Below are 17,173 nucleotides of genomic sequence, written 5' to 3'. Positions count from 1 at the left end.
CAGGAAGCTATCACCCAGAGAATTTCATCCACATAGATGACCGATTTGCATAAACCAGTATAACCCTACTGCTCCTTTTCTTGATTAATAGTCATGGGCTTTGGGAGAGTTTTTGCTCGAGTTACAGGAATAATTGTTTCAACTCTCACGCTTGTTTGGCTTTGTGTGAGACTCAGCCCTCATGTCTACTGAAGGGAATCTAATCATGACTAAACGGAAATTCTACATCCTGTCTCCTGCTTCACAGGTATTGACCAAGTCTACTTCTCTGAATACCTAGTTACAGTGGCTATGCTTTTAGTGAGCTCACAAAGCAGTAGGCCCCAAATTCATTTAACAGTCACATTGAAAAATTTCTCTTAGTATGCAAGAGTGCCAATTCAGACTCTGCTTCCGCATGTGTGTACAGACTTGACAGAAGGAATTGGACACCATTTAAGATGTCATTTAAGAGAAGAGACATTCTGGGGCACCTGGGTGGCGCAGTCGGTTAAGCGTCCGACTTCAGCCAGGTCACGATCTCGCGGTCCGTGAGTTCGAGCCCCGCGTCGGGCTCTGGGCTGATGGCTCAGAGCCTGGAGCCTGTTTCCGATTCTGTGTCTCCCTCTCTCTCTGCCCCTCCCCCATTCATGCTCTGTCTCTCTCTGTCCCAAAAAATAAAATAAAACGTTGAAAAAAAGAAAAAAAAAAAGAGAAGAGACATTCTAGGGGAATAGTACACATGATCTTCAAATACCTGATGACTATCATTTGGAAGGGTACATGTGTTAAATTAGTGTGACTCCAGAGTTTAATTGGTGTGACCCCAGAGTTTAAAATAAAGGTGGAAGGCATGGATGCCAGCTCAGTTCTAAGGATGGGCTTCCTAATGTTTAAAGTTGTTTAATGCTTATGAGAAAGAACATATATAATACCGAAGTCTGAATGTTTAGGCAAAGAATGAATGACAGCTTGTTGGTTTGCTAAAGTTAGACTTACAAGCATCTAACTCACTATTTATCTCTTTGATTCAGTATAATGTATTAGACCAAAGCCAAGATACCATCTATTATTGAAAGCATCCTGATTTGACAATATTTAAGATGTGAAAAATTGAGAGTGTTAAAATTGATGAAATATAGTTCATATTCTCTTATTCTATGAGTAGAATTTTTGAAACAAATAAGGCTTTGTGGTATTTATCACTTTCCCTATGTTTTCCCTCCCTTCTTGCACTTCGCTTGAATCTATTTAGTCCCTGGGTACACCTTTGGGTTTACGTGTTCTGGAAATAACCAAAGGGAAAGATATTTCCTGTTAACTCTTTTGCAGTAAAGTTCATGACCATGTGACTTAGTGTGAATGGGGTTTGGAGAGGGTTTCTTCTGATTGTACACTCAAGCGAACACATGGCAGGCTGGGAGGATCATTGAAAGTTCATAGAATGTGTAGGGCCAATGGAAGACTGTTGGGATTTAATATTTTCTTGAGATTTCTTTTGGAATACTAATAAAGCTCACTTTTCAGAACATTTCACAACATGATATTTGATTGATTCATACATAAAGATGTATATATTTGAATTTTTATTTTATGTGAAATATCTATTCTATAACAATATAAATAATTTTTGCCTTAATCTTGTTCTTTTAAAAATTTTTTTTATGTTTGTTTTTGAGAGAGAGAGAGAGAGAGAGAGCGCGAGAGCGAGCATGAGTGGGGGAGGGGCAGAGAGACAGGGAGACACAGAATCCAAAGCAGGCTCCAGGCTCTGAGCTGTCAGCACAGAGCCCGATGCAGGGCTTGAACCCATGAACTGTGAGATCATGACCTGAGCCGAAGTCAGACACTTAACGGACTGAGCCACCCAGGTGCCCCCACTTAATCTTGTTTTAATATGCACATTCTTTAATGCGTAGAAACCATGGAGAGAACAAAAGGTTTATGTCATATTTCCCAGTTACCTTTCTGATGTATTTACATTCACCTTTGTAACTGCAGTGACCCTTCTAGTAAAGTTAAGTGGCTCTGGAAATGGCTGCTAGCCCAATTTCAGAATTTCAGTGCTGCTGATTTTGAAACGTGTTCTCAGCTTGGATATTGCCATTCTCTGCTAACTTCTAAGAAGAAGGATAGATTTTCAAACCTAGTTTTCCAGTTCCCAGCTATCAGAGAATTTGGAAAAAGACAAATGAACATCAGAAGAGGAAAAAGTCAATATTTTGCTTGCCTGTAATCACCTCTAATTTAGCCTCTTGTATAGTTCCCAGATGTTTTTGTTGTTGTCGTCAAGTGCAAAAATGAAATACTGAGGTCCTGTTCAAACAATGCTTTAAAACACTGCTCTGCAAAAGGGCAATAGAAAACTCATTTTTAGACCAAAAAGGTACAAAAATTACATATACAATCACTACTCATTAAATTTTTCTAAATGTGTCTATAAAACTCACCAGGGGCTCTGAATACTCACGGATGTCCTGGTACCATCATTCATGACAGATATTTGATGGCAGTGTTATTTTCCCCTTAATGGGCTGATGTGGGTGAACCAGGGTCTTGTGGCTCTGTGAAGTGAGTGTTGGATTATGTGCCTCGATACATCTGTGAAAGCCCCTCTTAGCTCCTTTGCAGGGCTTTTATCATTATACCTAAAGAATGAACCTTCAAGGCATCCAGGTTAGCACACAGGCTTTTCATCTCCTAGGGAGTTTTCACTTATATCCCCCTTTGTTGACAACTGAAGGAAAAGGCACACATTTACTTTAAGTCATAATGTGCTGACTTTTTGCCACTCCCTAATTGGTATTTAGCTCTCATACCTGGCTAATTTGTAAACTATGCATGATCAGTTTGATTTATTTTTGCGATGGGAGAAATCTGGACTGAATTATTATATTTCCATGAAATATCACTAATAATTTCAAATCCATGAACTTAGATAGGGAGCGAGGAAATGCAAAATGGAGCCTGTGGTTTTCTCATTAAATGGCATCGTGTGTGGTAAACACTGGTTCGAGCTTCATTTTGTTTAATATGGGTGTGTGATTTCTGGACACAGAGGATTGCTTAAAAAGGTAGGAAGTGTGCTCTGTGAGTCCCTTTGCTTAAAATGACAGGATTAATATTAATGTAGCCGTATACACAGGTATGCAGGTGTGGGATTTTAGAGCTCAATATTCCATTCGTGAAAACAAGTCAATTCTGAAACCTCTGCTTCATCAGACTGGCCACTGACAACTCAGATTACGATGTTCATAACTGGCACCACAACACAGATTTTCCTATAGCACTTCTCACCCTCTCCCCTTCCCTCTTAATCCCTTTTCACCTTTTCCTCCTGAAAGGGCCTGGCCTTATTCAGGTTGGAGAGAGAAAGCTCCATTTCAGAAAGAAATGAAAACACACCTGTTGCCATTGCAACAGATAAACAACCAGAAAGCTCTTTTCAACCAGGAGGGATTTTAGGTCTTTTTCCCTTTAATAAGGAGCAAGATCATTGTTTTAGCCTTTGTAAATTTGTGACACCGTCAGTGGCTCTCTCTCATCTGATCAAGGAGATTCCTGAACACAGGATAGCTCAGTCTGGTGAAATAACTGACACAAAACTGATGAGAGACTTCTGGATTTCCTTCTAATGAGCAGAAGACCGAGAGGTGAACCGAGGACGGGGTGGCGGTGTCAGAGAATATTCAACACACAGACGCTCACATATCATCCTCATGGCGTTAACTGCTGTATCACCCTTGCCTTGAGAGTGAGAGGGTAAACTGAATACCCTGCTCCTACCCAGGAGAGAAAAATCCATTGGTTTAAGAAGTATCAACCCTCTCTTCCCTTCCAAACACTATCCTTGGCCCTGTCCTCATAGTACGTATAAGTTGTTGAAGATGCTTAATTGTGGTTAGAATCAGCTGGGGAGATTTTAACTATCCTGAGTCCCAGGCCACAGCCAGGCCAATTAAATTAGACCCTGAAGAATATCAGCTTAAAAAAAAAAAAAAAAGTAATTCCAATGTGCAGCCAAGTTTGAGAAACAGTGGGCTAATCCCAGCAAGTGTGAGAAGGAATTAGTGTGGAGTCTGACAAGGAGATGAAGCTCCCCCAAGGATACTTAGGAGACAGTTGGTGCTGCAAAGAGGGGAAAGGGAAGAAAGAGAAAAGGAAGAAGACAAAGTTGCATGCTTCTTGTCTTTCTCCAAGTCTGCTGGAATGTCCTGGTATGGGTAATTTAGGCTTGCACCTGCAGTTTGGGATGGGGTGTGATTGGTTCCCGGTCCTGGGAGACTGGACTGGGCGGGGTGGGGTGACTGGAGGTAGCTACCTAGCGGCGCATCAATAGCCCCAGGCGTGGGCCCTGTGTTCCCGAGAGAAGGCTGAGGCGCCTGCGGGTGGAGAGCAATTTGGGAGCGCAAAAGGAAGCTGCCTCGGGCGCAGGTGGCGCTCGCAACCCCAGGCGACAGTTCAGCCAATCGCGGGCGCAAGCGCAGCCTGGTGGCGGCGGCGGTAACCCAGCGCAGGGTTCTGGCAGGAGCCGGCGGAGGCAAAGGCGGCGCCAACACAGTGCTGCGCGCAGGCTGGAGAGAGACTCGGCGGCGGGAGGAGGAAGAGAGAGCTCTGCGCCGGGGTGTTGCCCGGCGGAGCGAGGCGAACTTAGCATGGGGAAGAAGTGGAGGGATGCGGCGGAGATGGAGCGGGGCTGCTCGGACCGCGATGACAGCGCGGAGAGCCGCAGGCGCAGCCGGAGCGCCAGTCGAGGCAGGTTTGCTGAGTCGTGGAAAAGGTTAAGTTCCAAGCAGGGATCCACCAAGCGCTCGGGACTCCCGTCGCAGCAGACGCCGGTGAGTGGCCCCGGGAGAGCCCCTAGGTCTCCTCCAACCTCCGCGTGTGACTCGAGCCCTTTCCATGGTGCTGAACTTGCCTCCTTAGGAGCTCGAGCCTAGGAACTTGTTTGTGGAGCCGCTACTAATGAAAGTGTTGGGGGCTGTGAGGAGGGGCAAGAAGCAACGAATTCCCTTTCTTCAGCCAGGGGAAGGTCTCCTGACGTCTGTAGTGTCTTTGCAAAAATGGGGAAAATGTTCGAGAGGCGAGGGGCTCACTGTCAGATCATTAGAGTTTTGCAATTAACAGAGCGTGCGAGATATTTGCCGACTGTGTTGTTGTGACTCCTGTAGTCCCCAGGGTCTGTCTGTGCAGCATGTTCGAAGATACTCGGCACCCGCTGAATGAGGGCGGAATAGGAAGGGCATGTCATTTTTTACTCTCTTAACACTTGCTCTTTTTCATCCCACACCCCCACCATGTTAATGGGTGCGTTTAATTGTTTGCAGAATGTTATTTGCATGCGGAGAATAGCAGGAATATCCCAGGTGCTTATAATCCTACTGTTAACATATACAGCGTTCAGAAAACAGTTTTCCCATGCGTCAGCTCCTCTTCAGTGTCTAATTAGTGCAATAAAAGCACTCGAGTGAAATTAATATAGGCATCGTATTTGTGTAGAGAAGTACAGTTGACAAAAACTTTAGCTGCCTATGCATTTTTAGTGTTTGAATACTATGTTTTTCTTTAGTCTAGAGGGAGAGAACTCTGTTCCAGAAGAGAGTGCAGAGCCCTCCTGTTGCTCCTATGGAACAAGGGTACACCACTTCAACTTAAGAAAAATCATTAAGAACATCAGCGTGTGTGTGTGTGTGTGTGTGTGTGTGTGTGTGTGTGTGTGTGTGTGTACCTATGTTTTATATCCAGAGGAGTTGACAGCAGATATTGTACTGTATAGAAGAGAAACTGAATTCATTAAAAAAAAAAGAAGAGTACGTAAACATTGAATCTCATAGCATGAAAAATGTTACCTTCTGTTTTTGAAAGATCATCACTAAAGGATAAAAATCAATCTCTAAAAACCAAGATGTTTAAAACATGACTTCAACAGAATGAAATATAAACACGTAAAATTATTGGTGTGTTTATTTTGTTTGCTTCTTCACAAAAACTAAGAGAAATGTCATTACATTTGAAGTATTTTTCTGATATTTAGTGTGGTGCATAAGTTTTTTTAAAATATAAGATGAATAGAGTACACTGAAAATACAATTAATTTTGTTTCAGGCATTGAAGTGTTATTTTTAAATAAAAGTAGAATTTAAATTTAAATTTTAAGATTTTAATATTTTAAAAAGGAGAATATTATTCTGAAGGTAGGTTTTTCTGAAATAAATTATGTAGAAAATGTAAAACTGATGACTTCTGGTTTCCATCCATTATGTGGAGAATTTCATCCCCCTTTAATAGAAAGTATTATTCAAAATAACTTTTTATACTGCTTCTTTGATTCTGTTCAACAGGTGTGTATAGAGGCTATATCAGGAACATATAAAATCTTCACATAACTATAGGCTAGCTTAAATAACTTACAGGTCTGTAACTTAGAATAAAAATATGAGAGAGAGAGAGAGAGAGAGAGAGAGAGGACATAATAGGATACCATGACAACAGAAGACATCTGGAAAAGTAACTGTGTCCTCCTGTTTACCAAGGGCAATGATGGTGCTATATTTCTCTGTAGTCCTTGTTAATTGAAACATCAGTAATTCAGTTAAAAACCAGTTATGGCAAAAGCCTGTGCATACTCTCACCCTGTGTGGCAAGTTGATGTTGATTTTGTTCTAAAAACCTAATAAGTGCTTCTGGACATGATTTGAACTATCAGAATTTTTTTAAAAAAAGATGATGAGGTTTTGTAAATTTTAGAGTTGGGATGGTGGTTTTTAATCAATATTTGATTCCATTCATTGTTAATAAAGACTTTCTACTTCATTTGTAAGTGATACATCCAACTTATGCAAACAAGAGGGAGGAAATAAGAATGCTTAAAGCAGCCATGCTTATAAAAGTTTTTAATATTCAAGGTAAGATTTTTTTTCTCCCTCTTAAGGTGAGCTAGTGGTATTTTCAACTTTCATTGTATGCCATGTAAAAAAAAAATAGCTTAAACTATAGGGGTTAAAGGAAGTGATTAAAGCAGTTAATGTGATTAATGCTTTTTATTTATTCTTGTGAATAAATACAATATACTGTGATGTAACTTTGGATCTTATTCATTTTGTGTTATACTCAGAAATATTGTGGCATTCATCCTGATAAAAATCATAAGAAGTTTTTTTCCCCCTTTCTTTGAAGACAAAATAGATAAATGTGGAAAAATGTAGTCAATAGTAGAACACGGGAGCATTCTTAGCTCCTTCTTTCTTCTTTTGAGAATGTAAAATGATTATGTAGTTGTTTTATTAATGTGGCCTTTGTTCCTCTCTTTTCTGCTTTAGTTAGAGTCTTAAAATCACTTCCAGTTAAGTTATTCCCAGGGAACAGTGACAATCCATGACTCTGTTCCCAGTGGGAATGATTACATTATATCTCATTTTCACTAACAACAAAGCATGCATACATCATAGATAATGGGGGAGATTTTCTTCAGCAAGGAGAGGGCTGCTGTATTCTTGATGATCCCGAAATAGTTTTATTCTTGATCTGAGTCATGAGGTTTTGTGTGTGAAGTGTAGGGGAGGTGTGTTTGAATCAACCTTGGTAATTAGATTTCCTATCTACTTATCACTAAGTATGTTGGGGTTTTCTTAGAGATTGGACTGGCCCCATGATTTTGATACCAATATTAGAAATAAAAAAGTCACCTTTCTGGCAATCTCTTCAGTACTCAGAAAATGGTCTCCTGATGTTCTTTATGGACTAGGGCAGGCCCACAGTAGGACAGTGGGTGCCGTCCTTGCCACAGCTTTCTGGAGCCTGCTTCTATTCCAGCACAGGCAGAAGCATCACTACTCTGTGCAAGAGTGAGAGGAAGTGGCAGCTGTTCTGGGTCCTCATAGTGGTATTTAAAGGCCATGTTTCCAAGTTCTGGCCCACAATAGTGGATGTGTCTAACAAATCAATCCTTGCTGATTTGGAAAGATGTTTTGTTCATTTTTCTAATTCAAGGAACACTCTTCTTTCCCTTTATTTTTAAGGTTTTGGTTGATAATGCACAGTTAGAATCTAGTAATCTACAATCAATATCAAATTACACCCCAAATTGTAAAATTCTGATGGAATAAAGTAGAATTTAATCATATTCATTCCTTGGACTTTGTTCCTCTCTGAAAGTGAGTCATAGATTATTTTTTAAATATAAAAACAATGGGTTTTTTTGGTAAACATAAAATAATTTTATATCAGTTTTATAGCTCTAGCAATATAAAAGTTATATATTTGCATTTTACATATCAACTTGTTTCTGGATATTAATATTTTATATAATGCCACTGTTAAATTGGTCAGTAGGCATACAAGTAACTTAAAACTTCCTTGCCTCTATCCTATACTTTCTGGATTTCATATTTCTCCTTGAAGTATTGGTCTTATTATTCATATTACTTGTTTTAATTCTATGCATACAAAAATAGATGGAAACCTATTGAAAGGTGATTCAGCAAGTGCCGTGTGGTGTTAGAAATATCGCATGTTCAACTCAGCATGTAATAGTTTTAATTTTGAAAGGTGATTTCCTCCTCTTGTCCCGCAACTATTTCAAGGCTTGTTTTCAAATAGATGCAGATTTAATTTAATCTCTCAGTAAGCTTGGAGGAAGGAAAAAAAAAAAAAGAAAAGAAATAGTTTTGAGGGAGTAAAATGATAGAATTGTAATTAGAGTTGTTTTTCAACCTTAGAAGGCATGCTTTCTTCTACTAATGCTATAATTACCCTTATCAGCAGGTGCCAACCACAGAACATCACGCCTTGTGCAGACAAGTGGGCAACCAAGAGAGTAGAGAAACAGCAGCTCCACCAAGTAGACAAATCCACTGCAGTTGGTGGCCAAATTCAGTCTTCCCCCAGCTGTTTGAGATGCTATGTGTGCAGGAGGATTCCATGAACAAATCTGGTTCCCTTTCTGAGACTGACTTGTCCCTTTTGGGCATAGTAGATGATTTCTGGTTATTTCTGACCAAAGCTGCGTTCTTCAAGATCTTATAGTCAATAAGGAAAAGCGGAGTTGAAGGCAGGGCGAAAGTCGGGAAAACCCCTCTCCCAACCAGCTGCCCATTGGAGGATTGTGTAGGTGGTGGATCTTGTGGTGGCTGTGCTAGAAAGAGTAGCAAGTTGGTGAAAAGAATCCTCATTTCTTTTTTTGGTGTTGTAATATGCTATTGCAGTGTCATTAAACCCTTAATGGTTCATTCTTGTTAAACAGAGGGCTCTGCTGGTGCAAGCGGACGAATCCCCTGCAGGGCTAGTCCATTACTGAGTAAACCATTTCTTGACAGGTTGATTTTTGTCTACTGCTTTTTACTCACTGTGTTAAAAAAAAAATGAAAGAAAAAGGACAATGTATCACTCAACAGTACAGATGTATTTTCTTGTTATTGTGAATTTTTGATGGGGAAAAAAGTCATTTTCTGATAATGGTTTATTTTGTTTAAGTATTTCTGAAATGTTGTCTCTTTTCTAGTGATTAATACAGCAACTAACAAGCTTTTTCTCATTGATCATAGTGAATAGTGAAATTAACTTAATTTCACCTTTAACTTGAGGATCACAGGTATAGTAGGTGGCAAGTGAGTAATTCAAATATTTTAGGTTTTGAGGAGAAAAATATCCTTGTATGGTGATGCTTCTCAATGTGTTTTCAGTTATCCCAAAATATATGAGAATGTCCTCCTGCCATTATTTATTGGGATCTTGAAAAACAATTGAATCATTAAAAATCATTTATAAATAGTAGCAAACCATTATATTCATTTGTCTTGACCAGCTGTGATGGTCTTTGCATTGGCTTTATTTTTTTGTTTCTTTTTTTTTTAATGTTTATTAATTGAGAGAAGCAGAGAGCACAGGTAGAGGAGGGGCAGGAGAGGGGGACGGAGGACCTGAAGCATTCTCCATGCTGACAGCAGAGAGCCTGATGTGGGGTTGAAACCACGAATGGTGAGATCATGACCTGAGCCAAAGTCGGAAGGTTAACCGACTGAGTCACCCAAGAGCCCCTATTTCTTTGTTTCTTTCATTTGCAAAGCCCAGGGATGACTGGTGGAACAAAAATGAAAGGATTATAGAGAACAGCATTTAGAGAAACTTTTATCCGTCTAACAATCATTGAGCACCTAGGAAGTATTAGGCACTGTGGTGGGTACTGAACAACTTTCCTAATAGAACTGATGGTTTCATACAAGATAGGGATCTGGAAAGCAACCAGAGATATACAAAGTCTAGCTTTATGGTCAGAATATGATGGAGTAAAGATTAAAGTAGTGAATGCCTGTTGAGGAATGGTGATGCAAAATTTAAATCAGAAGCTTCCTGCATTTGATGCCTGATACTTAGAAGACGAGGAAGAAAAAGAGTTGTGTGGATTTGGTAGTTTGGAAAAAGGGCAATAATATCTTTCTCAGTCATTTTAACTGACTCATGAGGGTGGATGCCTGAATGCAGTGAATAGAAGCCAAGGCCGATGAGACAAAGAAATAATAACAACAAAGACAAATAACACTGTAGAGTACTTTGTACGTGCCAGGCACTCTCTAAGCACATCATGTAATTTATTATCTGTTGCCTGACTTCAGGGAGAATGTAAGCCCCACAAAGGTAGGGCTTTTTGTTTTTTTCACTGATTTATCCAGTTGCCTTGAACAGTACCTGGTGTCTAGCAAGCCTCAAATATTGTTTAATGAATTTATTGACCAATTAGTAAATGCATTAATAAACAGTATTTTCTAATTAATATGAGGTAGACTTTAAGTTCTTGACTAGGAGAGCAAAGAGAAATAGAGGCAGAAGAATTTTTCTTTCCTTTTTCTATTGATTGATTGATTGATTGATTGATTTGCAAGATGAGACAGATTTCAACGTGTTTATTTTCTGAAGAAGAACCTATAAAAGGAGGAGGAGGAGAGAATAGCACTGAAACTGGTCCATAGCGTTGGAAGAGATAGGATTTCTTTTAATGGGAGGGTTGAAGACCTACTTTTTGCTTGTTTTCAGTCCTGGGTCTGCCCTCTCTTTGTCTTATGAACTTGCTTGGTTGAAATTGGACCTGGTTGTTAATTATTTTGCAGGTTTTTTTTTTTTTTTTTTAATTTTTTTTTTCAACATTTTTATTTATTTTTGGGACAGAGAGAGACAGAGCATGAACGGGGGAGGGGCAGAGAGAGAGGGAGACACAGAATCGGAAACAGGCTCCAGGCTCTGAGCCATCAGCCCAGAGCCCGACGCGGGGCTCGAACTCACGGACCGCGAGATCGTGACCTGGCTGAAGTCGGACGCTTAACCGACTGCGCCACCCAGGCGCCCCTATTTTGCAGGTTTTACTTAGTAGACATTCAGTCTATAGTGTTGGTAAATTAATTCACAAGTTACACAAAAAGTATGTATTTTTATGAAAACTTTTATTGGTAATTCAGAGATTGCTGAAATGTAACTTTGTATCTCACTTTGGCCTCTCTAAATACCACAAGGATTGTAATAAAATTCTCAGACAGTTTTCAGAAAGGTGGGAATCACTACTTTAGTTCTCCTGAATATAGTGTTCAGAGCTGACACATCAAACTGCCAATCCATGCATTCAATGTCATGAAATTGCACATTCATGAAAAATACCTCTCTAGAATACCAGAACTTCAACCACAAAACTGTCACACAAAAGGGAACACATCCATGGTAATAACCAGCTAGGTTTTTGTCCTCCCTGAGGTTGATTTTCCTAGGACTTCCTTGGGAAAGAACTTTACAACAGTGAGGTTAGGAGGGAGGGCTCTACAGGATAAGTGTTTCTATGAGGCTCAGTTTGAAGTAGGTCATCTCTACTTTGGGAGTTGTATGGAAAATCCAATTGATTTATGAACAATCTGGTGGCTTTGGAATCAAGCAGGTCTAGATTGGAATCTTGGCTCTGTTAGTTATTAGCTGTGTGGCCTTAGATGAATTATATTTTTATGTCTTTTCTTCTGAATTCTATCAGGAGAATTCCTTCTTCTTTTTCCACTGAATGTAAGATTCACTCAAGTCCTCTTCTTCTTTTTGTATGAAGTATTTATTTATTTTTATTTAAAATTTAAATTGTCTGAAAATAGAAAAAATGAAAAATAATAGAAAATATTAGGAAAAGAATCTACATATCCATAACACATATTAAGGTTAACAATTTGGCATATTTTCTTCATATCTTTTTAAAAGAAGTAAAAGGTTATAGGCCAAGTTAAAATATCCTCCTACCATTTTCTTGATACCTTTCCCAAAGATCAGAAATATTCTGAACTTGAGGTTCATTCTTCTCATATGTTTTTTTAAAATTACCTCCAGTATATATTTATGTATTCATGAAAATGTATAAATAGTATAGTTATGTGTTTGAAAAATTTTACATGAATTGTAAGTCATATTCTTTTACAACATTCAACATTGTATTTTTGGAGATATATGGTTATATATAAATGTTGAATATTATTTTACTTTTTTTTCTTAACTTTTATTTATTATTGAGAGACAGAGAGAGACAAAGCATGAGCATGGGAGGGGCAGGGAGAGGAGGAGACAGACACAGAATCCAAAGCAGGCTCCAGGCTCTAAGCTGTCAGCACAGAGCCTGACACGGGGCTCGAACCCCCAAACCGTGAGATCATGACCTGAGCTGAAGTCGGATGCTCAACTGACTAAGCCACCCAGGCTCCCCAAGTATTATTTTAGTATATGTTTGTACAAGTAATTTATTCATTTTCCTACTATCAAAAATTTAGGTGTGGTATTTTTTGTATGTGTGTGATTACAGACAATATTCAGTTAATATCTTTGTTCTTGTCTCTGCTTCTTGCAAATATTTTTGACAAGATATAAACTCAGGAACTGACCTCACATTTTGGAAGACATAAGAACCAGGGGTGCCTCTGGAGTTGTTTTGCACCAGAGAAAGGTCAAGCTTGTCCAGATCCTAACCTCTGAACAGAGTCAAAATTTGCAAGGGGCTGAAGGGTAGTGGTGCTGGCCTTCCCCTTTAAGATTATATTGGCATTCAAATCAGACAGACTTGATTTTAAGTCCACGTCAGGTCATTAACTGATTTTGCAACTTACTGTGGGTCTCAGTGCCTTCCATAAAATGAGAATGGTAATACCTGTCTCTGGGATGAATTGTAAAAGCTAAATGTATTGTGTAGCTAGTACATTGTCTGGCAAGAGATACTTGCTAAATGGAAACAGTACCTAACCATTGGTATTAAGTATAGGTGTTATAACAAATTCAAAAAGCAAAAGTTTCCTTTGTTTGATGGGGAAGAGTTGTTTGTCATCTTCAACTCTTCTAGGATTAGAATGTTGTTAGTATAGCCAAGATGTAATATAAGGCTTATGATTGTTTGTATTGGGCTTATGGTTTTGAAAGTACTTTAGAAAATAAAATCTGCCTGATTTCTCCAAGATGATTGTTTTCCATAGTCGTCCTGGTCCTTGAAATGTCTGTTCTCTACATTTTTACTGAAGGTGAATTTATTGACATTTTAGAGATTAAAATACGAAATTACTATCGTATTGAAATTTAAGACACTCTTTGCTTTTATTATTTTTATCATTGGGTTCTATATTATTGGGTTTTATGGTTACAGAATTATTCTCTTCATGAACCTCAAGACCTTTGGGAAAGAATGTTTTTTTTAATGCTTTTACTAAGGAGATTTCAACCATATACAACAGGAGAGAGAATAGTATAATAACTCCATGTATCAATAATCCAGCTGCAACAATTATAAAATCATGACAATTTTGCTTCATCTGTACCTCTATTTTCTATTTCTTCCCTCCCCACTAGATTATTGCAGGCAAATCCCAGATGTCATATTACTTCTTCTAAAAAATATATGAAAGATAAGGATTCCTTATTAAAAGAAAATTATAACACTACTATAAAATTCAAACAAATTAATAATTTCCTAATACCTACATATATTAAGATCACATTTCCTTAATAATTTCTTAATTCTGTTTTTTATCCAAAGTTTGTTTGAATCAGAATACAATTATAATTGACACATTACAGTTTCATCTGTAAGTCTCTCCTTCTGATCTTTTTCTTTTCTTGTTGAAGATTATTTGTCAAATAAATTTATTTGTCCTATAGAATTTCTCACATTCTGTATTTTGCTAAATACATCCCAATTGTGTCATCTTACATGTTATTCTGTCCCTTGTATTTCCTATGAATTGACAGTTTAACCAGGAGCCTAGATCAGTTTTGTTTTCCACAAGGATACCTCAAAAGTATTCTATTTGCCTCTTGTTAATCTACCATTAATGATCATTGCCTAAAGTAGGGGTATGCAATGCAAAGGGCCAAGTAGTAAATATTTTAGGTTTTAGGCACCATAAGTTCTCTTTAAACTACCAAACTCTGCTGTTACAGTGCAAAAACAGTCATAAGCATTAAATAAGTAAATGGGTATGGCTGTGTTCCAATAAAACTTTATTCATAAAACACAGAAATCTGAATTGCATATAATTGTTTATGTCATGAATGTCATTCTTTTGGTTTTCTTAACCAGTTGTTGAAAATGAAAAAATAGTTCTTAGCTCACAGACAAAGAAAAAGAGGCAGTGTACTGGATTAGGCCCTTGACTAGAGCTAACTGAATCCTGGCTAAGATCCATTGCTTCATTAGGGGATTGCAAATGGTGGTATTACAATTATGTCTTTCCTTTATCATTTAATAGCTGAAATATTTCTGGAAGTAGGAACACCCATCATCAACTATTCACTTGTTCTGAGTTATAGTTCATACAGTAAAGTCAAGATAAGTGCTTGATAGAGATAGTTTTTTAAAACTTGAACAAATAATAATAGGAATTATGTAGTGGCATTGACCTGTAGGTTTACTTTCAGGCCTTAGATTTTAATTGGGTCATTGTGTTCACTTAACTATCAGAAAATATATGATCTGTTTATTGTAGAGGACAATTAAACTGTCATTAAGAAATTGAATGTGTAAAATATATTGTCAAACTATTGCTATATTAAAGTTTTTGCTTTAGGACTAAAAGAAAAAAATCCTGGGCATTGTGTTAGTTTTCTACTACTGCCATAGAAATTATCACAAATTTAGTGGCTCACAGCAATATGAATTTATTACCATACAGTTCTATAGTTTAGAAGTCTGATGCGGGTTTCACTAGACTAAAATAAAAAGTGTTGGCAAGGCTGTGTTCACTACTGTAGTCTCTAAGGGAGAATCCATTCATTTGCCTCTCCTAGCTACTGGAAGATACTCCAATTCCTTGTCTCCTGCCCTTCTTTCTTTAAAGTGAGTACAGTTGCATCTCATTGATCCTACTTCTATCATTACATTGCTTTCTCTGACCCTCTCTTCTGTGTCCCTCTTCCACTTTTAATGACTCATGATTACACTGGATCTACCTGGATAATTGAGAAAAATCTCTTCACTCTAAGGTTTGGTAGTTGACAAATTTAATTCCATCTACAATATTAATTCCTTTTTGCCAAGTAAAGTAACATATTCATGAGTTCTGGGGATTAGGATGTGGACCTCGTTGGGAGGCCAATTTTTGTGTATCACAGGCATTGAGATATTACTACTTGGTTTGTTAAATCTGTACTGGACAAAATTGCAAAATGGTGGTGAAAGACCCTCTCTAAGGTGCCTTTAAATTCATGGTAAATGCTCATCCCTTTGGAATGAGGTTCTGTGGGCAAAAAAAGAACAAAATAGATGAAGATTCACTGTACTCTTTTTTTCCCTTCCTTTCCAGCTTTATGAGCTATAAATAACAAAAATTATATATATCTAAGGTGTACAACATGATGTTTTGATATAGTATGTATTGTGAAATGATTATCACAATCAAGCTAATTAACATGTCTATCACCTTCCATAGTTACCACTTTTTTTGTGTGTGGTGAGAACAGCTGAGGTCTACTCTATTATTATCATTTTTTATTTTTATTGGAGAGAGAGAGAGAGAATCTGAATCAGGCTCTGCATTCAGTGCAGAGTCCAATGTAGGGCTCAATCCCTCCCACAACTCTGGGATCATGATCTGAGCCAAAGTCAAGAGTTGGATGCCCAACTGGCTGAGCCACCCAGGGGCCCCGAGAGATCTACTCTTTTAAGCAAATTTTAAATATGTCATACGGTATTGTTAGCTACAGTCATGATGCTGAACATTCCATCTCCAGATTCATCCTGCAAACCAAACCTTACAATCTTTTGTTTTCTGAGTATTGAGTTCATAGTGATGACTGTAGATGTGGAAATTATCTTTCCCACCAGTGGATATTCAGTAGATGTGGGAATGTGAATGATGTGTTTTGACATACATTTGAATAAGCACCCACTCTGTATAAAACCTCCAATGCTACAGGAGAAAGAAATGTGAGTAAAACTTCTGGAAGTCTTATGATGGTGGGAGGGATGAAATTATAATTTGGTGCCTAACATGATAGAAGCATATTAAATATATAGTTGGCAATTATAAGTAAATGATATAACAATTATTCATATTATAAGTATATTAAAATTGCCTTAATTTTATTATTATCCTGCTAAAAAGCTTGGTAAGACCAATCAGAGTGAGAAAATCAATTGATTGGACCCATAAACACATGATGGAATTTTCAGTCTCTGATTCACTGTATTGAAGCTTTCCAGGTAAAATAATTTGGGAAATATATATGTCTTCCCAATATATAATTTGGGAAGATATATATATCTTCCCAAAGAGAGAATCCATGCTGACTGTGTGGAGCCTGATGTAGACTCTATCTGATAACCTTGGGATCATTACCTGAGCTGAAATAAAGAGTTGAATGCTTAACTCAGTGAGCCACCCAAGTGCCCCAGTGTATTCTTATTTAATATTTTCTATATAGATGTGCCAAACAGCAATTTTTACTAATTTGTAAATGTTTTATTGAGTTTTTTCACCTTAATGAATGAAAGTAACCTTAACTTAAAAGTTTGAATTACAACTACAATTTTTAAATAGGGCTCTTACTTTTTTTTTTTTTTTTAGTATTATTTGAAGACATCTGGTTTTTCATGTAAGTGCTTGTCTCCTTTACTTAATAGACAATCATTATAACTATAGATAATTATTATAAATTACTGTGTATAGAAAAAAAGGAGGATGAATAATTAGCACCAAGTGGG

The 17,173-nt window shown here is 37.8% G+C and overlaps 1 protein-coding gene across 4 annotated transcripts in view; it reads left to right on the top strand.

Annotated features, from left to right (window-relative positions):
- Nucleotides 1-4,519: 4,519 nt before the first annotated feature.
- TRPM3 (transient receptor potential cation channel subfamily M member 3) overlaps nucleotides 4,520-17,173 on the top strand; it is an 803,813-nt gene continuing 791,159 nt past the window's right edge. For 2 of the 4 annotated variants that reach the window (XM_086684995.1, XM_086684993.1), the window contains exon 1: nucleotides 4,520-4,817. In XM_086684995.1, coding sequence (XP_086541121.1) covers nucleotides 4,635-4,817 — 183 coding nt within the window. In that variant the 5' untranslated portion in view covers nucleotides 4,520-4,634. The remainder of the gene's footprint in view (nucleotides 4,818-17,173) is intronic. The other 2 variants (XM_086684999.1, XM_086684997.1) reach the window with 1 other exon arrangement.

The sequence above is a fragment of the Puma concolor genome, chromosome D4, assembly GCF_028749965.1.
Source record: "Puma concolor isolate L17-30 chromosome D4, mPumCon1.1.hap2, whole genome shotgun sequence".
NCBI lineage: Eukaryota > Metazoa > Chordata > Mammalia > Carnivora > Felidae > Puma > Puma concolor.
The sequence above is the reverse complement of the archived record's forward strand: the minus strand, read 5'-3'. Positions and strand labels throughout refer to the sequence as shown.